Source organism: Ostrinia nubilalis, chromosome 3 (genome assembly GCF_963855985.1).
Source record: "Ostrinia nubilalis chromosome 3, ilOstNubi1.1, whole genome shotgun sequence".
NCBI lineage: Eukaryota > Metazoa > Arthropoda > Insecta > Lepidoptera > Crambidae > Ostrinia > Ostrinia nubilalis.
In genome coordinates this window covers 1,612,625-1,637,061 of record NC_087090.1, presented here as the reverse complement: position 1 = coordinate 1,637,061, position 24,437 = coordinate 1,612,625, and the positions used below count along the sequence as shown (strand labels likewise).

The following is a 24,437-nucleotide window of genomic DNA, read 5'->3' as shown; positions in this document are numbered from 1 at the left end:
TCCGCGCGGCGCAGGAGATTGGCTCGGGGTATCGCGATCATCGCTCGGTGTTTGACTAATGTTAGTGCGCTTTGATAAGGCCTGTTCAAGTTTGCAGTATTTGTCAGGAAACAAGTCACATTACAAATTATTTGCTTGTTAACAAGATGTAATAATGATGCCAATATCACGAAACCTAAATCTACGTAGCCAAGAAACAAATCTCGTGAAGCATGAAATAAATCAACTTCATTCATAAATCTCTAATAATGCGAAGGAATCACTGACGTTTACTTTATGAAATGAAAATCTGAATGTATCCCAAATCTTTTTATTAACGTAAAATAAAATCACATTTAAATATAAAAATAGCAACAAAATATACAAACAAATAGCTATAATAAAATTACTCCCATAACAACTATTTCATTAAATTATGATTATCAAATTTCAAGCACCACTTACACATAACAAAATAATTAAAATACTTCTTTAACAGTATATTTAGTAGTTATACTTTGGGCTTATTCCACTATTCCCCGTTGACGGGGAATAGTGGAATAAGCCGTTTTTTTGTAAATCTGTCTTGCTTTAATAAAGATTTTGTTTTATTTTTATTGTTTTATTTTGATTTGTTTTTGTTCGTAGTAAAATGATTTTAATGTACTTTATAATAAAATCAATGCAATTACGTGTATGTGAATATCAATTGCAGTCTTATTTTATTTAAAAATGGCTTCGGCTATAATTTGACTTATAAAAGCTACTGTATTAGCTTTTATAAAAATGAATGACGTTTGAATGAAACTCATAAATTACACCTTTCCAATAAATTGCAGTTATTCAATTTTTATGTAATGTTGTATTTAGTATAAAATATGACTTTTCTCTTATAAATATTAACAATTAAATCACAGCATCAATAAAGCTACCCTAAGTTTTTGCTTGCGTCTAAAAACAAGCATAACATATTAATTATGTGCTCCTTTCTGCAAGCTATTTACCACCGACTCCTCAACTGTATTGTGTAGTGCTCTAAAAATTTTAATTTGGTGACAAATATATAATATATTGAACTGTTTTCTCTCATACCTTATAACACATATTCCTTTGTCCGACTAAGAAAATATACCCTTCAGCAGTATTTTACGCATGAGCAAATTATATTCCAATAAACATTGTGCCAATAAGAAATATATTTTAAGCTAAGGTGACCCTTTGTTTCTGCATCTGCATAGCCATGGCTCTCTGCTCTGGCGACAGGTTTTCTCCTCTAAATCTTTTGTATCTGTGGAAAAAAACAAGATTTTTTAATGACGTTTCAGCTAGTACATAGTAGGAATTGAATTTAACTGGATAGAGTAAAAATTTCTGTATATGACCAAGACCTTAATTTCACGTAAATATAGTATTCCACAAAATATTATTTGATTTGACTGTAAATAAGTTATCATCTCATGTAGAGCCAAGGTCTCAACGGCATTCGTCCAACATGTAGATCTAGAAAACAGTATTGGCACTAATGTTGGGACAAGATATTTTCTAGACCAACGTTAGGGCCAACATGTGGAGCTGGCCGATAAAATTTATATCTAGAAAAAAATACTCACATCATATCGTAGAACAGTCTCTGTTCCTGGGACAGCGAGGGCTTAGTTTCCTGCAACGCCGCCTCAATGTCCTCGCGCTGCACCACCACAGACGACATGCTGCGGTCTTCGCTGCTCACCTATGGGGAGAACCATTTGATAAGAATACTTGACAGTTTGACACAGCCAGTCAATTAATAACATGTCGAAACGCAGCAGATTTAGCATGGTAGAGAGAAGCTGTGACGATATTTCTTTGTTTGTTAAAATTAGATGAATTTACAGTGAATTTAAAACTAATTAAGTTTCTACGATTGTGTTTCTAGATTATTCTCGAAGTTTCCTGCGTGATCTCAGAAATGTTGATCCACAGGAAAAACTAAAGTAACCGACTTAGCCCGCAGACCAAACGGACGTGGCAGTGGACGGGGAACATAGCTCATAGAGCTGATCGCTCTCGAGTGGCGACCACGGGCCGGGAGTCGTAGTGAGAACAGGCCTTTTACTAGGTGACCGATGATCTGGAGAAGGTTGCGGGAAGCACCTGGATACGGGCCGCGCAGGACCGGTCGTTGTTGAAATTCTTGGGAGAGACTTTTCCCAGAAGTGGACGTCATTTGGTTGAAACAAACTAACTCCTTACCAGCTGCGTCTCCAGCCGACCCAGCTGTGCCGTAACGAGCAGAGACTTGAGGTCGGCAGGGGAATAACCCTCGGTCCGGGAAGCTATGTCCTGCAGGTCCACGTCATCAGACACCGTCACGCTCTTGACCAGCGTCCTCAGTACTATATGGCTACCCTGCTGTATCTTCTGCAGTGCGGGAGAAATGGCGACGGATTGGGAGGCTTGCCACCGGACCTGGTGTGACGATCACGACCACTCTGGCAAGAGTGTAGCGACGAAGAAGAAGAAATTGTATCATCTACTATACAGACGTCTTACCAGCTGTGTCTCCAGCCGACCTAGCTGCGCCGTGACGAGCAGAGACTTGAGGTCGGCGGGCGAGTAGCCCTCGGTCCGCGAGGCTATGTCCTGCAGGTCCACGTCATCAGACACCGTCACGCTCTTGACCAGTGTCCTCAGGACATGGCTACCCTGCTATATCATCTACTATACAGAAGTCTTACCAGCTGCGTCTCCAGTCGGCCCAGCTGTGCAGTGACGAGCAGAGACTTGAGGTCGGCGGGCGAGTAGCCGTCGGTCCGGGAGGCTATGTCCTGCAGGTCCACGTCATCAGACACCGTCACGCTCTTGACCAGCGTCCTCAGGACTTCATAGCGACCTTGCTGTTGAGGTGTGATCACATATTAGTACATTGAAACTACTGAAACTAAACTACATCTGAAACTTTTTTTTTATATTTTAGAATAGGAGAGCGATGGGCACGAGGTAGCCGCTAACACGAGTCTTAGGTTATGATGACAATGCTCGTTAGTTTGCATCCCATTCCGTTACCTGATCCGTACCCTTGGCAGTCGATCTGTAAGGGCAAATTGATTCGAAGGTGAACGTATTTTATTAACTTTCGCAGGCCGGCGGTCGGGGCGCGGGTGTGACGTCACCTGGACCGGCGCGCAGCAGGGCGGGGTCGAGCAGGTCGGGGCGCGGGTGTGACGTCACCTGGGCCGGCGCGCAGCAGGGCGGGGTCGAGCAGGTCGGGGCGCGGGTGTGACGTCACCTGGGCCGGCGCGCAGCAGGGCGGGGTCGAGCAGGTCGGGGCGCGGGTGTGACGTCACCTGGGCCGGCGCGCAGCAGGGCGGGGTCGAGCAGGTCGGGGCGCGGGTGTGACGTCACCTGGGCCGGCAGCGCGCAGTACACGTGTCGCTGCAGGCGGCCGGCGCGCAGCAGGGCGGGGTCGAGCAGGTCGGGGCGCGGGTGTGACGTCACCTGGGCCGGCAGCGCGCAGTACACGTGTCGCTGCAGGCGGCCGGCGCGCAGCAGGGCGGGGTCGAGCAGGTCGGGGCGCGGGTGTGACGTCACCTGGGCCGGCGCGCAGCAGGGCGGGGTCGAGCAGGTCGGGGCGCGGGTGTGACGTCACCTGGGCCGGCAGCGCGCAGTACACGTGTCGCTGCAGGCGGCCGGCGCGCAGCAGGGCGGGGTCGAGCAGGTCGGGGCGCGGGTGTGACGTCACCTGGGCCGGCGCGCAGCAGGGCGGGGTCGAGCAGGTCGGGGCGCGGGTGTGACGTCACCTGGGCCGGCAGCGCGCAGTACACGTGTCGCTGCAGGCGGCCGGCGCGCAGCAGGGCGGGGTCGAGCAGGTCGGGGCGCGGGTGTGACGTCACCTGGGCCGGCGCGCAGCAGGGCGGGGTCGAGCAGGTCGGGGCGCGGGTGTGACGTCACCTGGGCCGGCAGCGCGCAGTACACGTGTCGCTGCAGGCGGCCGGCGCGCAGCAGGGCGGGGTCGAGCAGGTCGGGGCGCGAGGTGGCGGCGAGCACGGGGCCCCGGGCGCCGCCCTCGGCTCCGTCCAGGCGTGCCAGCAGCTGGTTGACTACTCGATCCGTCACGCCGGTGGAGTCGTGCCCGCGTCTGAGGCCATACAATAATGTTAGTGCGTTCACTTTCACCGACGACCTGATAAAGGTAGCAGGAACCATGCGATGTGGAAGTCTTTGGAGGAGGCCTGGCGCGCCAGCAGCTGGTTGACTACTCGATCCGTCACGCCCGTCGAGTCGTGCCCGCGTCTGAGGCCATACAATAATGTTAGTGCGTTCACTTTCACCGACGACCTGATAAAGGTAGCAGGAACCATGCGATGTGGAAGTCTTTGGAGGAGGCCTGGCGCGCCAGCAGCTGGTTGACTACTCGATCCGTCACGCCCGTGGAGTCGTGCCCGCGTCTGTGACCACACAATAATGTTAGTGCGTTCGCTTTCACCGACGACCTGATAAAGGTAGCAGGAACCATGCGATGTGGAAGTCTTTGGAGGAGGCCTGGCGCGCCAGCAGCTGGTTGACTACTCGATCCGTCACGCCGGTGGAGTCGTGCCCGCGTCTGGGGCCATACAATAATGTTAGTGCGTTCACTTTCACCGACGACCTGATAAAGGTAGCAGGAACCATGCGATGTGGAAGTCTTTGGAGGAGGCCTGGCGCGCTAGCAGCTGGTTCACCACGCGATCCGTCACGCCGGTGGAGTCGTGCCCGCGTCTGTGGCCATACAATAATGTTATTGCGTTCACCGACGACCTGATAAAGGTAGCAGGAACCATGCGATGTGGAAGTCATTGGGGGAGGCCTATGTTCAGCAGTGGACGTCCCATGGCTGAAATGATGATGATGATGATGATTCACTTTCACACACCATAACAGAGACAATAACAACTTAAACTGCCATTTCATTTCATGATTTATTCAGACACTATTCACTGCTATACAATTTGGGTACTTACTTTGGTGCGAGACTGTCAAACTCGTCAAAGAACAATATGCACGGCCTCTTCATGTCAGCCCTGTAAACAACAGAATTAATAACAAACTATTTTATTTGCTAAAAAATATTATACATTGCAGCAATGAGAAAGAGAAGCGGGACTAGTCCCACCAACCTGGATCTGTTTTACCTATTACGTCAGACTAGCTGTGCCCGCGACTTCGTATGCGTGAAAACCCGTTTTCGCAACACTTTTCATTGTTGCTCTGCTCCTATTGATCGTAGCGTGATGTTGTATAGCCTAGAGCCTTCCTCGATAAATGGGCTATCTAATACTGAAAGAATTTTACAAATCGGGCCAGTAGTTCCGGAGATTAGCGCGTTCAAGTAAACAAACAAACAAACAAACTCATCAGCTTTATAATATTAGTATAGATAGTATAGATAAACACTGCGTGTAAAAAAACTATAAACTGCTTACTTGTCAAATATATCCCTGACAGCCTTCTCGCTCTGGCCGATGTACTTGGACAGCAGCTCGGGACCCTTCACTGCTACCAGGCTCATGTTAGCTACGCGCGCCAGGCACGAGCCGATGTGAGACTTGCCCGTGCCCGGCGGACCGTATAGCAGGATCCCGCAGGATTGAGACGGGAATAACGCCGGGTACTGGAAGAAATAGGTTGGATAACATCGAGGTAAGGCGGTTATCACACTGCGCCGCGCTCCGAAACGGAGCGCGTGATTTCATATAAAAAATCACACGCGCAGACGCGTTGTCAGTGTGAAGTGCCGCGCGTGTTTTCTATACAAACTGAGGTACTTGCATACAATGATTAAATATGTCGTCCCGCGCTCCGCGGCGGAGCGCGGCGCAGTGTGATAACCGCCTAATAATAGTAAACAAACAGAAGACGAATGCCGGACACGAGCCGATGTGAGACTTGCCCGTGCCCGGCGGCCCGTATAGTAAGATCCCGCAGGATTGAGACGGGAAGAGCGCCGGATACTGGAAGAAATAGGTTGGATAACATCGAGTTTCTTGCGCTGCTTCTTCTCAGCACTGGCCCATTTATTGTGAATTTTATGAATTTTATTTTATGAATTTTAATAATAGTAAACAAACAGAAGACGATTGCCGGACACGAGCTGATGTTAGACTTGCCCGTGCCCGGCGGCCCGTATAGTAAGATCCCGCAGGATTGAGACGGGAAGAATGCCGGGTACTATGGAAATAGGTCAAATTACTTCGAGCTCGTAAACTACTGCTATAGATAAAAGAACAGAAGACGAGCGCGCCGGACACGAGCCGACGTAAGACTTGCCCGTGCCCGGCGGCCCGTATAGCAGGATCCCGCAGGACTGAGACGGGAAGAGCGCCGGGTACTAACGGAAAAAACAAAAGATTACTGCGAATTAGAAAGTAAAAGAACAGAAGGCAAGCGTGCCGGACACGAGCCGATGTGAGACTTGCCCGTGCCCGGCGGCCCGTATAGCAGGATCCCGCAGGACTGAGACGGGAAGAGCGCCGGGTACTGGAAGAAATAGGTTGGATAACATCGAGGCAATAATAGTAAACAAACAGAAGACGAGTGCCGGACATGAGCTTATGTAAGACTTGCCCGTGCCCGGCGGCCCGTATAGTAAGATCCCGCAGGATTGAGACGGGAAAAGCGCCGGGTACTGGGCGGAATAAATAATAACAACTCTTTCTTATTTTCAACAACTAAAAGTTTTTTCCAGCCTGATAAGTGTCTTGAATACTTTGTTTCTCAATGCCAGTCAATAGCAAGGATTCACTGGCATCACGTGCCTTCCAAAACACAGATGCTTGTGATAAATGTCACTTTACGGCTTTAGGTTACTAAACTTTAATAATCGTAAAAGTCGGAACTAAGTTACAAACAGATCAAGATAAATCAGCAAGATTACCAAAATTCAGAGCTAAAATTAGCATTGCAATCGCCATGACTTCGATAGCGATTCATCGTAGTTTCTATCAAAGAGAAAGCGATTATACCTCCACATGACGCATCTCCCTGGGTAGATACATTTTAGACCAGCCTTGCGGAAAGAAGACTTGTTTTGTTTGTCACTGAATAAAACATTTTATTTTCATAGTCCTCACCATCATAGGCCAGAAGATGCACTCGGTAAGTTCCCGCTTGACGTCATCGAGGCCTCCGACCGGCTCCCAGATGTCAAACGCGCTTTTCTTTTCTACATCTTTAGTCACGTCTTCCACTAAACGCGGCTTTGTGTCGGGGTTCGCTTCTACAACAAAATGAATTTGTTAATACTTACTTACCTACATTTAATTTGACTAATTTTAGGTCCACAGTGAAATTCATTGTGACCTTATTATAAATTTGCCCGCGGCTTCACCTGCGTGAAATTTCGTTTGCCACAGATCGTCATAAATTATAGCCTATATTATGTTAATCTGGGTTACAAAAAATAATACTGTAAAGTTTCATCAAAATCCGTTCAGTAGTTTTTACGAAAAGAGTTACAAACATCCAGACATCCAAACTTTCGCATTTATAAAATATTAGTAGGATAATTTAAAAATACTCAAATGATGATTGTCTCGTCCCATAATGTGAAAAGCATAAATTGAGTAAGAATCGAATTAAATAGGTAAGTAAAACTCATAATATGAAAAAGAAAATTAAATTCTAGAATTCTGAAGTGAGTGATGAATGAAATAAACAACTGAATGTTGTCATAAATAAACTTACTCTTTTTCTTCACAGCCTTAAATATTTTCTTGTTGAGGTAGTCAGTGATATCTCTGACGTTACTCCCGGCCGTGTCCATGGCCAGTTTGATGACGTCATCGTCCTCCACAGAGAACTCCTCGCGGATCTTCTCGTTGAGGAGGTGCTTGAACAGTTCTGTTCTTTCTTCCTGTGTATACAAAAAAAATATAACAATACCAAATTATGAGTAGCATGGTTTTATTTGGATTTATAGTCTATCCAATATAGCTTGATTAGAATGACAGTTGTCAAACGAATGTGACTAGTGCTGGGTATGTTTCGTACGGTTCACATAGATGTATCGATAAGTTTTCGAAAAAATGATATAAAAAAATGCACCTAATTTTTCTTCATATCTTTATTCATAAAAATGACAATTATGATTTAAATTTAAAGACAGTAAAATTTAAAATTCATGTCAAGGGTGTACAACCTTAGTCGTAGTCATTATCATCAGTGTTCTTCAGTGGTTTTTTCCTCTCGCTAGAGGGCGGTGGGCATCTCTTCTAGAGCAACGGTGCTATGAATGAATACCCAAAAAATTACCGGTGATTGATTTCCGATGTTTGATTATTTAAGAATTAAATGTTTTTTGGTTTTTAATAGTGAACATTTAGAAAAACGTATAACTTGACTTAAATATGTTAAAAAATTAGTTAGAAAAAAAATTTGTTAAATATGTTAAAAAATTAGTTTTAATTTAATATGACATTTGTCGATATGTCCCAACACTAACATTTTTGCAACTCGAGATAACCTTGTAGAGACGTCGTTAATACTCTAGCTTGATTTTTATAATTTGGAATTACTACTTATTGGTGTAATTTAACGCTGCATTTACACGAAATTAACATTTTTATTGGAAGCACTGTCGTCGAAAATATTGTTTGTAGGTCAGACGTGAATTATTTCTTGTCCGCCAATATTTAGCTCTCATTGATCGCTACTACAAAGTTATGTCGTTACTTTTGATGGCAGCTGTCATTCTAATCAAGCTATATTGGATAGACTATAGTTATCTTTTGTTTATCATTGTATAAATGGATTTCACAGTCAATTGTTTGACAAGCTATGATTATCATTATGTAAGCATTAGCTATCGATCGATAAACTGTCTAATATTATTACAAAGTTAATATGACTTAAAAGTAAATGAAGTACAAAAAACACATGCTATCAGTATTAGCATTCTTTATAATTTTGGTGATTTAGATTAAGTCTGTCGTATTGTATTAGAGCTTCCTGTCCCTAAGGTCTGTAAGTAAGTTCTTTTCACGGTTAAAAAATACCCTAAACTAGCACTGTCTGAATGAGCGGTGACTACCTGATACAGGTATATTTTTACTTACTAGGTATGTCAACAAAGTTTTTTTGTAAAAATTGGTTTGTTAACAAATAAAACATTTTTGATTTTGATTTTATCCTACCTGTTCCAGCTCCGGTATATCGAAGTGCGCAGTGAAGAGCGGCTTCCCGCTGAACTGCCTCAAGGTGGGGTGCAGCGCCTTCACGCTCTGAGCCGTCATCGTCGTCATACACATTACACATCATACAAACACACATATACCCATTACACACTCACATTCATACTTACATCCTTCACGCACACACGCACATACACACACACACACGCACGCACGCACGCCCGCCCGCACGCACGCACGCACGCACGCACGCACGCACGCACGCACGCACGCACGCACGCACGCACGCACGCACGCACGCACACACACACACACACACACACACACACACACACACACACACACACACACACACACACACATAAACATACACATAATAATATGTACATACATACACACACTTCTATACAAAATACCTACCTACATTATATGTCTAGGGAAGAGCGGTATCACCTAACACAGGCTACACCTTATGCCTAAAGGGTGATTCCATTGTCAAAGATTTTGTAAAAGGTTTATATTGTAATAAAAATTATTATTATTATTATTATTTGAACCCTAACCTGTTCCAGCTCCGGTATATCGAAGTGCGCCGTGAAGAGCGGCTTCCCGCTGAACTGCCTCAAGGTGGGGTGCAGCGCCTTCACGCTCTGAGCCGTCATCGTCGTCATACACATTACACATCATACAAACACACATATACCCATTACACACTCACATTCATACTTACATCCTTCACGCACACACGCACACACACACACACACACACACACACACACACACACACACACACACACACACACACACATAAACATACACATAATAATATGTACATACATACACACACTTCTATACAAAATACCTACCTACATTATATGTCTAGGGAAGAGCGGTATCACCTAACACAGGGTACACCTTATGCCTAAAGGGTGATTCCATTGTCAAAGATTTTGTAAAAGGTTTATATTGAAATAAAAATTATTATTATTATTATTATTTGAACCCTAACCTGTTCTAGCTCCAGTATATCGAAGTGCGCCGTGAAGAGCGGCTTCCCGCTGAACTGCCTCAAGGTGGGGTGCAGCGCCTTCACGCTCTGAGCCGTCATCAGCACGCAAACGCCAGAACACGTCTGGAGCAGCTGCTTTAGTACTACGGCTAGTCTGTGAGAGTAAATAAGACAGGCCATCAACAAAAAATATATAAATTGACAATTTTTTTTTCCACAACGAGGAAGATCTTGGCCTGTATCTCACCTGATGGTAAGTGACGATCAGGCCGAAGGTGGAAGCGAGATTCATGGAATCCTTAACCACGGAGGAAGTGGCTATCTTACCTCTAACTGCCGGAACACAACAATGCTGTTAACATTAGTGTAAGGCAGGGCTTCTCTACTGTGCGTCACGTTGCGCATTATTGTACTGTCTATGTGCGACATTATCCCAGAGATCTACATAGATTAGTTGTTTGAGTTGGACTCCTATTACTATCATACTACATACTAGTATTATTTAGCCAGAGCCCACACTCGCAAAAGCGTCACCAGCACCTCGGGCCGTCTCTCAGATCCTCGAGGATGTCCATTAGGACATATTATAAAATGAGAGGAGGCCTTGTTATATCAATTTAATTGATAATCTCCTTGTGGCCTTTTTCTATTAACTTCAATTAATCATCAGCCTCACCTTTGGTAGTAAGCTATGTCCTGCGGCGACGCGCCTTCAGTATTGGCCGGCAGCAGAGCATCTACGTCATCACACACCAGCACAGCAGGTCAACTCTCGCGGCACGACAACACAGCCACGCTTGGAGCCTCGGGAATGCCTTTGCGGCCTTTTCTTACTTTAATCAATCAGCAGCCTCACCTTTGGTAGTAAGCTATGTCCTGCGGCGAAGCGCCTTCAGTATTGGCCGGCAGCAGAGCGTCCACGTCATCACACACCAGCACAGCAGGTCTTCTCTCGCGACACGATAGAACAGCCGCGCTCAAAGCTTCGGGAATGTCCTTGCGGCCTTTCAATGAGCGGCACTGGACCACACGCGTCCATAGAGTCAGCTCTTTTTGCACTATGTGGCAGATTGCTGACTTTCCTGTGCCACTCAGTCCTATAAAATAAATAAAATCTTTGTGTAAGGACAAAATAATCTACTTTTAAATAAATCAGACATGAGTTTTTTGACTGTCTTTCTACAGCAGAGAATTTATGAAGAAAGGCATTTTATAAAATAATTAACTTTAAAAATAATTAATGTACCTGCAAAACATGCATTATTTAATTCTTGAAATAGCAGAATATATTGATAAAGATTGTAAAAATGTTAGGTAGTATGTCACTTACCAGTTAATAAAATGTTGCTTTTTATCTCAGAAACATTTTTGAATGTGGCCTCTCTATGTATTTCAAAGTATGCATGTGAAACAATTTTCTGGACTAGACTCTCCATAGACTTCATTGTTCTACAGTAGTTCTTATAATCATACTCCAAATTAGACATGGGAGTCTTAGGAATATCTAAATCACAATCAGTCAAGCATTTTGCAGCTACAGTGCAGTGTCTAAATGACTCAGTGTTCAACAATGTGTATCTTAATTTTTCAGGTTTGAGTTTAAATTGCAGGAAGCCCTTACTTATCTGTGTGTTTTGTTTTACCACCCCATCATTTATAAGGAACTTTTTACCAGAATGTGTATTCTCTATGACACAATTCTTGAATTTTTCTATGACCTCGCTTTCAGTTTGTGTCATGTCTGAATAAGTTACTATATCTATATGCTCAGGCTGCTCAACTTTATCACCTATTATCGTAAATATAATCCTAGTTCCATTCTCTATATTGATTATGGCATTCAAAGCTTTTGGTATAAGCACTGTATGTATATTACTATTGTAATCCTCATGGCATAGGCTTTTAAATACCACACTGTCCACAGGCACTATCTCAACACACAGGTCATTCATTTTATTGTTATTATTCTCATTATCATTGTTTTCTTGTAAAATTGATGGGATATTCTGCATTGTTGCTAGCACTACAGTGGAATGCTTGTACTTTTCACCTAATAAGTCTTCATGAATGAAAACAATGTATGGGTGTATCAAATTCTTTTTGCCATCACTATCAATGGGCAAAGCTCGTAGCACTAGCCTGTCTAAAGTGTATAAATATGGCTGTAGAATTCCCTTGTTTATTATACCTATATTTTTGAGTTTAGAGTCTTCTAATTTAGGCACATTAGAGGTAGTTGGCGGTGGAGCATGGAACGAGTTGAAGGCATCTACTTTGACTACAATCCTACTGTTTGTGACCAGCAGGCCGGTTTGTTTGGGTGTAAACACTATCGGTAAAGATGTAGATATCCAAACAACAGCCTTTTGATTTGATACAACTAGCCTTAATTGATCTAAGATCCTTAACTGTAAAAGCTCTACATTGTGTTCCTGTAAAGTAAAAGTGACAAATAAATTAGACAACTCATTTCATTTATATCTTGCAAAATTAATACGTATCAATAATTTATGATGTAATAAATAATAATTACTGACATAGGTATACAAAACTTATAAAACAAAGTCATAGTTTTATTGCAAACAATTAGCAACAAATTTAAATCAAAGTTATGATGGTCATTTTGGCAGAATAGACCACTTACCAATATTTCCTGGTCATCAGGACTATCAGTGTCTATGTACAGCTCATCCAACACTTTAACATCGCCATAGGGGGAGACAAAGACTTCCCACCCCTCTTCCAAACCCACCAGCCTACTGAAGATGGGGTTACATGCTATCTGGCCTTCCGTCACGCTGCTGCTATACACCACCCACAGCAGTACGTGCTTATCTCTCAACAGGACTTGCACACATTGCGACTGAAAAAAGAACAAGTATTGTTAATATTGTTATCAATAACCTCACTTCATTAGCTAGTCCTTTGGTCGGCTATTTAAGGTGTAATCATACGTAGATGGTTATAAAAAAAATCATGATATAAAAATAGTAATGATTACTTTACCTTTTCATTATTTGTGCTGTACTTTGGACTAATATAAGCAAAGCAAGTCTTTTCGTGAGTGTAAACGACTTTCAGTTTCGCACCTCCTAACATTGTAATAAATACACAATTCTGCACTTGAGACCAATGAGTTATTGCGACTTAAGTACTTTAATTAACAGTATGATTTAGGTTAAAAGAAAAATAATTTTCTCATTGTTTTGCTTTTTTACTGCAATTTTGTACAATTTTGTCATGTTGACATCAGTTGACATTTTCTGACTTGACTTAAGCGATTCGTTTCACATAAGTAATACTTTTATACAGTCTAAAGCGCGCTCTACACTCGCGCGCGATTCTTGCTGTGAATTCACGCCGCGATTCGCGCCGTGCACTTCGCGTTTATATGTGTCTCTCCACACTCGCGAAACCTCGCAGTCTCGTTCGCGGCCTCAATGGATGACGACGTGATTGTTGCTGCGGTGACGCTCTGTGCTATATCGTATTACAATTACCTATGTATTAAAAATAAGACACAAATAAAAAATGTAATGGGTTTATACAGGGTGTTAGGTAAATGGGTATATGAGCCGACACTAGCCCATGTTAACATGGGCATATAAATGGTATGGTGAAGTCAGAAAATTGATACCTTCATTTTAATTATTTTAATTTTCATACAAATCGGATTTTATAAAATTTATTTTTTATGAAAATTAAAAAAACTAAAATGATGATATCGAATTTCTGACTTCACCATACCATTTATATGCCCATGTTAACATGGGCTAGTGTCGGCTCATATACCCATTTACCTAACACCCTGTAGGTATATTTCACTTGAGCTTGCCCCACTATGAGTGGAATCCTTAACTTTCTTTCTATAGGTTCTATAACTGGACATAAAGTCCTTTTTTTTTTTAAATTCACCCACAGGAATATTTAAAATGTCACTTATCCGCGTCCAGGCATAGTGGGTCTTATTTTTATTTTTATGGTCCTTGTGTTTGGACTGCCAAAGTATTGGTTCGGATTGAAAACACTCGATAAATTTCAACTCAAGTTCATTATTCCATGCCTAGTACTCATTTAAAAAAAAAGAACGTTAGTAAGTACGCAATAATGCACAACCACTTGCGACGGCGTCTTCTCAGCTATTGCGAAAAACTGCGAGTGTAGTTGCGTTCGCGATCGCGCGCCGTGAACCAAGCGCGAACCTTTGTCGCGGGACAAAAAACCGACAACGAACGGGGAACGGCGCGAAGCGTGAACGTGAACGCGCGAAAGTCCGCGAAACCATCTACACACGCGTTTCGCGGCTTTCGCGGCCTTTCGCGCCGCGAGTGTAGAGCGCGCTTTAAATAGGAATTAAAATTTATTAGCCTCAAATCGCACATATAAAAAAAAATATTTACCTTAATTATTATTTTGTTCAAATAAAGTTTCTTGATTTTAATTACTATTCAAATTGTAAATTCTATTATAAAATTATTATTCCGTTGTAATGTTGTTGGTAAGTAAAACGGAAAATAATTATACCGTTTCAGTTTTCCGTTTCATGTAAGTAGATATTATTCCTAATTAATTTTGAAATGAACATACGTTTTTCGCTAAATACGTTTGATCATAAATTTATTCGCTATAAAAAAATAACAAACTTAATTTATTTAATTTAAATAAGTCTTGTGAACATCTAAAAATATTCCTTTCCATAAAGTTACGAAAACGCTACAGTCGTGAATCGAAACGGAACTGAGCGATCCTCGTGATTGGTTGAATCCGCAGCCAATAGAAATTCAAAGCATAATCTTCAACGGTTTTCTGTAAACGTTCGTCTGTCCGGTGTCGAGTGATTATCAAAAATTCAGCAAAAATTACTCTTTGCAATTAATTTATCGGGCTGTGCAACTTTAGAAATAGAGTGAATAAATATCTACAAAACGGCGGCCGCCGTCTAGAACTGTGAGTAAAAAAAATTCATCATTAGAACAGCGTTTGACGCTCAGTCAACGTTCGCTTGTTTTGCCTCCATTTTTGGTCGTTAGAAGTGACGATTTTGAAATAGTTGTTTACGTTTTGTACAAGCGTTTCGTGTATGTGTTTAATTTATTAGTGCGAAAAGTAACACGTTTGACCAGTGCACGTGATTATTGATATTTGTTTCAGTACCTCCTACGTAATGGCGCCAACAAGGTTGGCTACAAAGCCGATCGGCGTCAATGAGAACTTGAATGGCATTTTGACCCATGGGATAACGACGAGGAGTAAGCAGTTGGCTTCTCTGAAAAGCCATAAAGATGGCTTGAAAGTCCCGAATAAAAGAAAAGCGGATAGTCCGCTAAAAGACATGACTGCAAAAAGGGCGGCATTTGGAGACATCACGAATGCTATCAACAAATCCTGTGCTAACAATGACAAAGACAAGATTTTGGCGGCAAAAAAAGTCACAGTGGAGACCAAGATGCTCCCAACACTCAAGGTTATTAACCTTCATTTGCATGCAACTTTTATAACGTGGGTAACATAATAAAAAAATGCATCAAAGGCCAAAGCACAGTTCAATTTTGGATTGAGTTTGGCTTCTTTGCATTTCTTCCTGTTGCAAAGGCTATGTTACATTGTATCTTTACAGTTTTTGTCATAATGAAGAGGTCAATGAACTTTCCCTTCAAATGTTTTTATTTTTATCTTGAATAACCAGTAAAATAATAGATTCCATGTTTCCTTTACTTCTGAATCTTGACAATTCCTAGCAACAGATTTGTAATAATCTTTCATCCTGTTTCCTAAATAATATTCATTAAAAATCTTTGACAACACATTACTTACCTATATAATTTATTTTAGAGTGTCAAGCCACAAACCATACTCAATGGCAAAATATCCAAAAGCAAGACCCTGCAGAGGGTAGCTACAAATGCCTTGGAGTCTGTCCAGAAACATTTCACTAAGGACACAGCCAAACCAATCTCGACTCGGGCTCAGAACGGAATCCTCAAGAATATTGACAGAAAACTAGTGGATATTGACAGAAAACCAGTGGGAAAGGAAAACCAGAATCACAGCCAGACGTCCGTGAAGTCGGCAAAGAGTGACGTCTCTGGGGAGCGCTCTCTATACACAACTGCATTGGAAAATATGTCAGTAGCTTTCAGTTATCTTCCTTTTCACAATTATTGTTATGTACCTACATTTTTTATTTTGATCATTATTACTATCAGAATTTAGAGTAAGATATTTAACTATCAGTTTATGTAGGTCATATGAAGTAATATCATGTGTATGTTATTATTTACATTAGACATGGTACTTTATCATTTAATATAATACCACACTTGAGTAATTTTAATACCACACTCAAGTAATAATATTATCAAGTAATATCTTTAAAGTTAATAAACATAAACTTTAGTTACTTCAATCACATTTTAAGTTACCAAGATACCTCATGTAAGACCTTATCTTTCAGCAGCCCTTCTGATTCTACAAAAGAAGAATACAAAACAATTAGCGAACAACTAGACAAGGTGAACCTGGATGACACCATCAACAGATCCCTGGACGTAGAAACAGAAACCCCACACAAGGCTCCCAGCGATGTGGTAGACTTCGACCAGGAAAACTGGAATGATCCTTTCCAGGTTTCACACTACGCCATGGACATATTCAACTATTTAAAGAGTAGAGAGGTAAGTACTTGCTATTTCCTTATGTTTGTCCATGTTATCTATTGTTTGTTTATGCGTACATCCTTACGGTTATAGTGCTACATTTTTTTAACATAGAAATATTTTGATAACAACACTTGTCATTTACAGTTTTCTGTATGATAATTTTATTGATAATGCAAATAAGGAAATGTTTCGAATGGTGCAGATTTAATTAATTACCTCTATTAATCAAAGTGTATAATTTTCTGGGTATAGAATATTCAACTTGTAAGTTTTACTGAACTATTTGGGAAACTTGACCTTTACCAGCTGCTACTGTTGCTGCCTGATCTTTATTTCATCCTTGCATCCTAACTGATTTTTCAATCAGGAATTTTTGAATATGTTACTGTAAAAGCTCGAACTACGGTTAATCTTAAGATTTAAGTGTAAGTCTTAGGATTTACCGACATGAGTTGGTAAATGTAAGTATTTCTGAAAATACGACGATTTTTTCGAGCTTTTACCATTCGAATTCAGTATATGCTAGGTTTTACCTCTGCCAGCTGGTAGATGTTGGTTTTAGGAATAAAACAATGAGTAATTCTTAATGGGGAATTACAACACGATCGACTAAAAAACAACTTAGCGACTGATGATGGCATACTTACTGTTTTCATAACTTGAAGGGTATGAATTTTAGTAAGCGAAAAATTAACTTAACTAACGACGAATATTAATTAATATAATCGAATGCAGAACGAGCTTACAAAAAGTGGGTTATGTTTAATCCATTTTAGATATTAAAATTCTGTCCGTGCGACTACATTACTAAGTGAGTGGCTAGAAATACAAAGAGGGCAACTTCAATATTAAGATAGATTCGTTTTTTTCCAATTGAAGTAATTTCTGATGATGATGATGATGATGAGATGCGCTGAGCACGTTATGACATGTTTTGTTTTTCAACATTTACCGTGCCATTAATGTAAATCCTAAGATTTACCAACGAAATGGTGGTAAGAGTTCGAATCGCATACCTTTTGGGACATTTACCATTAGAAATTGGTAGATCTTAGGTTTTACTGGAATATCTTAGGATTTCCGCAATTCGAACTTTTACAGTAACAAATACACCATAATACCTTGACATTGGGATAAAAAAAGTTATTCTTTATTTTGGTACAAGTTTGGCGTAACTGACGCATGTCCCCCTGTAAAATTGTAACAAAAGACTGTAAAATGAAGTGGCTAAGAAGCTGACAGACAGATGGGATGACAAAGGACGCATTCTCGCCGCCCTAGTCAACAGGGCGTGCGAAAATTTGTCGAAGGGTGGGACCCACGGTTGGCACATGCTTAGCAAATATTTAAATTTACGAAGCCTTTTCTCACGTGGATTTCGTCGATAAACACTCGCCAATCGCTCCATGCAAATTGTGCATTTCTAGGATAAGCCTAGGCGCAGACCACTGACTTTTAGGTGCAGTCCTGTTGTCCCCCCTGCTTGGCCCCCCTGGTCGAGCCAACAGGATTTCGAAAACTTTTATTTAGTTGGTCGATAGTTTAGTCGGGCAGTTAATCAGTTTGGGCATGGAAGTGTGCAAATTACATTAATTACATTTACAGCGATTTGGTATCGGCCGATTCTTAAAACAAATTAAAATCGGGCCCGACTAATGGTCGGTGGTCCGCGCCTAGGCTAAAAGTAACCTATTCTGTATAACCTATAAAATGAAGTCGCTCGCGCTGTCTGTACGCTTAGATCTTTTATACTATGCGATATATTTTAATGCACTTTTCAGTAATAGATGTATGAGATAGGTTTATGTGTATGATAAATACCACCCATGCGAAGTCGAGGCGGCTTGGCAGTGTATTTAATTTTATATTGAGTTACTTCACAAAATATCTACCAGTACATCTAGTAATCTAGTTCATCTAAAATGTATTGATACTTGTTTGCAGTGGCGGATTTACAGTTTTGCCGCCCGTAGGCTAGGGTGGGGTTGGATTTTTATTTAACTTTTATCTTCTGAAATCGAGTAAGCGTCATCTGAAATCTGCCGCCCCTAGGACGCGGCCTATACGGCCTATTGACAGATCCAGGACTGCTTGTTTGTATGGGTTGTTGACAAACTTCTTTATGTCTGTCTCTGTTTTGTTTACATGTGGTGTTCACACACTTAAAAATAACAAGAGTACATTTTTCTCGTAGCGGCTATTCCCCATCGACGACTACCTGCAGCGGATGAACGGCATCACGTCCTGGATGCGGGCGTTGCTCGTGGACTGGATGGTGGAAGTGCAGGAGAGCTTCGAGCTGAACCACGAGACGCTGTACCTGGCCGTCAAGCTGGTTGACCTGTTCCTGGCGCGATCCTCGCAGCGCCCGCAGCGCCCACAGCTGAGTAAAGAAGAGCTGCAGTTGTTAGGAGCGTCGGCGCTGTTTATCGCTTCTAAGTTTGACGTGAGTGGTTTCAAATGCTTTGATTCATAAGTAAGCACCTAGAGACTAGAGTCAGTTGTTTGGACTTGACCTCGCGAATGTTCAAGCAAAAACATCGTTGCTAGACATGCCAATTTTTTCATCTCAATGATGCCATGAAAAAAGACAGATTTACTAAACTCCTGTTGTAGTTGCATCACTTGCATCTAGAGAGCAAATAATAAACATGGCTTAACTCTTTCACACATCATAGTACACCAGATACAATATGACTCACGCTAATAATCGCACGCAAACAAAGTTAGGCAACAAAGTGTCGGCGTACAAAAACCTCTGAGGCTTAATATTTCTTGGTATTCCAATGTCAGAAAGTTGAAGTATTCTAGGAAACTTCACTGGTTGACAAAAACTGAGGTTCCAGGTGCAGCTCACGAGTTATCAGCACTGAAAAGACTTGACGACAAAAACTATAACATCTGTTAAGACATTCATGTCTACTTTAAGTGTAAACACATTTCAAGATCTGCATTAGAACCTCATCCTGTTTCCAGGAGCGCATCCCGCCGCTAGTAGACGACTTCCTGTACATCTGCGACGGCGCGTACACACTAAGCCAGCTTCTCAAGATGGAGATGAACATCCTGCGCGTCATTGACTTCGACCTGGGAGTGCCGCTGTCCTACCGCTTCCTACGGCGGTATGCCCGGGTGAGGATACATTCATATTCTTTTAGTATGTAGGTCACATAATTAGGATGGTAGGCACCACTTTGGAACAACATATCGGCTGGTGATAAGAAGTGGCGGTAGACAGCTCAAGATGGAGTTAAACATCCTGCGCGTCGTGGATGTCGACCTGGGAGTGCCGCTGTCCTACCGCTTCCTACGGCGGTATGCCCGCGTGAGGATACATTCATATTCTAAATATGTAGGCCATTTTCATTGAGAGGCTCAATTGGCTGCTCAAGAGTAGACGCCTGAGCCGAGCCTAAGAGCTATATTTTACCGGGACACCATGGCGGCGCAACCAGTCGCCGCTACAAACAAAATGTATGCAGCTTTGCGCAACCAAACGGACACCAGGTGAGTAACTCTCTATAGAGCTGTATACCTTTTGTTGGTAGCCGGCGACTGGTTGCGCCGCCATGGTGTCCCAGTGAAATATAGCCCTAAGTCTGAGTGCTCATAACAAGTGTGAGTCAGGTGGATAAGGCTTTATAATATAAAGCCATACACATATTATGTGTCCTTATATGTCTTACTCTATCACCACTTCGGGACAACGTAACAGCTGGTGCTGAGATGTGGCGGAAGAAATCTCAGTCACTATTATGATAATAATATGTTGCATTTGCTTAACACGAATCTTGAATCTAGCAAAAGAAGCTTGAGTCTTCAGTTCTTTACCCTTGCTTTACGTTGTGATTTATAACTTTATCTATTAACTAGCTGACCCGGCGAACTTCGTACCGCCTTAGCGTAGAGATTTTCTTTATATTTTTTTCCGTAAAAACCTTGTACAGAGTATTAGAAAACTACAAAAAAAAAATCAGCCAAATCGGTCAAGCCGTTTTCATGTTATGTCGTGACAACGGAAAACGGGTTTCATTTTTATACATATAACTATATAGATGTTATAAGACTACACATTAGAATTTGACATTATTTATGTGAAAAACGATAGTGTTGCTATTTTAATTTCATCAATCGGCTAAATGGATGTTTTCCTATTTAGTTCAGCTTTATTGGTGACTGACCTCAAAAAGTAATCTGTGACCCTGTACAACAATCAGTCCGTCTCCGCAACCTTGACCTACTTTGTCTAACCAACCCAATTGCGAATCTTGTTGATAGTTGAAAGCGAGTTGAGTGATAGAAATTGGTCTTCATAAAGAATGACAATGGACATGGTCATAAAACTTGTTTGAAAATAGCCACAATGAACAAAGAGATTGACTGGGATAAAAAAAGCCCATTCTTTTCCAGTTCTTTTGCTGTCCTAGTGGCATTGGTTTAGTCTAGATTCTGATTTACAATCACTCAAATTTCGGGTACGTGGCATGCGCATTGCGCATTACAAGTTCTTTGATAGCTCTTAGGCCTAGATCAGACACGCGAGATAACCGCGCGGTTTCTCATTGGCGAGGCACTGAGGGCGGTAACCGTGTGGTTACGGGTTTGATGCAAATGTACAGGCCCAGCAACCGCGCGATTATCACCGTGTCTGAACCAGCCCCCCTAGACAAAATGCACTATTTGATCAAATCGAAAATCAAATCCGTCAATACTCCATACAAAAAAAAAAGGCATTTCGACTACTTTTCGACTGATTTGCGATTATAATGTACACTTTGTCTAGGCCAAGGCTGCTCAACCTTTTGAAGAGTCGGGCCAAATGGTGGATTCAGTCGTTAACGACGGGCCACTTACATTTTCGACAGCTAACTTCAGAGAGGTCTTAACGTTTGTATGTACTGTGTGCGGCGGGATTTTTTAATTTGGTGCGTTTTTTTTTTTTTTCGAACTGTACATGCGCGGGCCAGTGTGGCCCGCGTGCCTGGGTTTGAGCAGCCTTGGTCTAGACCCACAGGCAAATACACTGGCTGGTGCCTCGTCATCTTTCTTTAATTGCATTATCTCTATCCGCAGTGCGCCCGCGTGTCGATGCCGACGCTGACGCTAGCTCGCTTCGTGCTAGAACAGTGCCTGCTGGACTACTCGCTGGTGTCGCACTCCGACAGCAAGATGGCGGCGGCCGCGCTGTACCTCGCGCTGCGCATGAAGGCGCTCGGCAGCTGGACGCCCACGCTCGCCTACTACACAGGTGCGTATCTGGACTATAAGTACGCCAGTTGTAATGAAGGCTATCGTTTTTATACTTAACAATTGGCACCCCTGGCGATTGACAGGACCTTACTCTACAGTGGCGCCATCTTGATGAATGCAAATGCGATAGTCCTCCTACCAGTTAAGCGCTCACCAGTTGGCGCCACTGTCTTCGCTACTAGCAAGTGACAGGACCTTACTCTACAGTGGCGGTAACTGGTAAGCGCTAAAACGATAGCCCTCATTCGTCTAGCGCGCCCACTGCAGAACGTCCAGCCGGGCTAGGATGCGCGCCGTGATAAAATCTTATCGTTGATTTTAGACGACAAATGCATGGGCTTATCGCGTAAAATAACGCAATATAAGCTTATCACAGCGCGCATTCTAGGCCTAGAGCACCAGTTGCCCCATGGGGGACAACTGGACTGCACCGTCATTGGGTCATTGCGCCTGCTGCAAGTTTCTTAGGACCCGTCATACTAGCGTTTTTTGAGCGTCGTCGTCTCGCTAGTACCTGCTTCCGTCGACGCAGTGCTAGCTCAACATAATCGCGATACCAACGCTGAAAGACTGTCGAACAAGTGTGTTCGCTTCAGTGGGCCTATTGTTTGAGGACCAACACCAATTGCATAGTTAATTAAAACCGGATCTAACGGCAAACTTGCATCTTTCCAGGATACACGCTCCAAGACATACTCCCGATCGCGATGGCGCAGAACGCAACGCTTCACAAGAAGCCCAAGTCGGCCATCAGCACAGTACGCAACAAATACTCCCACACGATATTCTTCGAAGTCGCCAAAGTACCTCTCGTCGAAGACTCCACGCTCAGCAGTTGAGGCTCACCGACACTTATCACGCTGTAAAAACTTTTCAGGTGGGTCCCCATCATCCAATCCGTTGTACAATTGCTTCGTGTGTAGCGATACCAGTGATCGAAATCAAATAGCTTCGTAAGCGCCAGTGTGTTTGTTTACGCCTTTCGCCGGAACACTCGAATCGGGCTAGGGAGTAGCGTTTATTAGTTAATTAACAAATTTTTAATCTAAGGCGCCCCTCGGACGCCGAGCTAATGTAAGATGGGCGGCGGTGCCAGCGCCGCGCTCTCTGGCAAACTCTTGATTATGATCCGCCAAATGGAAGTTGACTAAAAATTCGTATAATCGAATCTCAGTTTGTGAATAACCGGCACATTCGCTGCCGATGTAAAGTATTATTCCTGCGTATTATAGGACATTTCAGTCAATTTTCGCTCGGTGGATACGAAATCGAGAGATTGCCGCGCCTCACTCGAGAGCACGGGGCCGCCGCCGCTAAAGTAGAACAAACTAGTAATGTAACTAGAACAATTAAGAATTAGTGTTGACGATTTACATTTTAATGCGGCGTTTGCATTAACGCGATTGTTATAATATTGAAAGTCGATATTAGCGTTTTTATGCAAAGTTTATTTACAACTTTTCTCAAAAGAAAGACTGATAAATTCTGCAAAACGACGACGAGTCGGTCTCGCCGCTTTGGAGCATCGTCTCCTGAATGCCGCCCGGCATCGATCCCACCATTGACTCGAGGCTGACACCTCTGAAATGGAGTTAATAAAACCCAGTGAAACTAGGTATCGAATATTTATATCCAGTTTTGTTTGACAAAAAACTAAAACCAAAATCTCAGTCACCTCCTCACCGACGCCTCAATAGAACTCAACCAAAAATGTAGCCCTAATCCACATTCCAATATTGATATTTATCCGCCTTGCTTTATAGAAAAATAATTAGAATTACTGTCTTCCTATAGCGATTTAAAGGCAATAGGTATTTGGTATTGTAAACTTGTATATTTGTCGCATTTTAATGAACGCATAGCGTTACTGCTATGCAAAAAATTGGTACTTATTAAGTAAAATTTCTTATTTATAATAATGTATGGTATTTGACGTTGCGCAGCCGGCGCGATAAATAAAATGCGAAAAGTATGCGCGCGAGTCGCACACGTGTGTCGCGGCATGAAATTACTTCTCCTTGGACGTAATCAATGTGACAACTTGAACCGGATAAAACAAAGTGTATCGTTTTTATATACATGTAATATGTATTGTACTTGGCAAGCTTTGCTAATACTCTTTTAATTTTAATTATAACTATTATTAATGGATTTTGTAATGTTTTAATTAATTTACATAGTAATTATTGTGAGATTATTCGCATCAATGTCTTATGTTTTGTAATTTATCACATTTTAAAGAGTACAAAATATTGGAATGTTATTATAATGTTGTTCATTAATGGTAAGTTTTAGATTAATTTCACTTTTAAATCTGTTTTTCTTAATATCGTTTGTCATCTAATTATACAAAGGCAATGTAAAACTGATGTAAATAAACGATTTTGGTTTGTA

General features: G+C 42.1%; 2 protein-coding genes across 6 annotated transcripts; one reads left to right on the top strand and one right to left on the bottom strand.

Moving 5' to 3' along the window:
- Positions 1 to 3,573: 3,573 nt before the first annotated feature.
- On the bottom strand, positions 3,574 to 13,401 carry LOC135087566 (peroxisomal ATPase PEX1). Of its 5 annotated transcripts, none has more exons than XM_063982299.1 (10): positions 13,141 to 13,401; positions 12,779 to 12,997; positions 11,465 to 12,566; positions 10,991 to 11,231; positions 10,135 to 10,288; positions 7,681 to 7,849; positions 7,068 to 7,213; positions 5,421 to 5,608; positions 4,959 to 5,018; positions 3,574 to 4,096 (listed from the first exon to the last, which is right to left on the bottom strand). In XM_063982299.1, the coding sequence occupies exons 1-10, from the start codon at positions 13,231 to 13,233 to the stop codon at positions 3,697 to 3,699; spliced, it is 2,772 nt and encodes a 923-aa protein (XP_063838369.1). In that variant the 5' UTR covers positions 13,234 to 13,401; the 3' UTR covers positions 3,574 to 3,696. The 5 variants fall into 5 exon arrangements, with proteins under 5 accessions (XP_063838369.1, XP_063838370.1, XP_063838372.1 ...); XM_063982300.1 differs by lacking the exon at positions 3,574 to 4,096 and adding an exon at positions 4,110 to 4,251 and having other exon boundaries at positions 13,141 to 13,400; XM_063982302.1 differs by lacking the exon at positions 3,574 to 4,096 and adding an exon at positions 4,265 to 4,406 and having other exon boundaries at positions 13,141 to 13,400.
- A 1,510-nt stretch (positions 13,402 to 14,911) lies between these two features.
- LOC135087550 (G2/mitotic-specific cyclin-B3) lies at positions 14,912 to 24,437 on the top strand. Its single transcript, XM_063982298.1, has 8 exons — positions 14,912 to 15,081; positions 15,286 to 15,598; positions 15,967 to 16,259; positions 16,589 to 16,808; positions 18,988 to 19,239; positions 19,770 to 19,925; positions 21,867 to 22,041; positions 22,719 to 24,437. Exons 2-8 carry the CDS (start codon positions 15,299 to 15,301, stop codon positions 22,880 to 22,882), a joined length of 1,560 nt encoding a protein of 519 aa, XP_063838368.1. The 5' UTR covers positions 14,912 to 15,081; positions 15,286 to 15,298; the 3' UTR covers positions 22,883 to 24,437.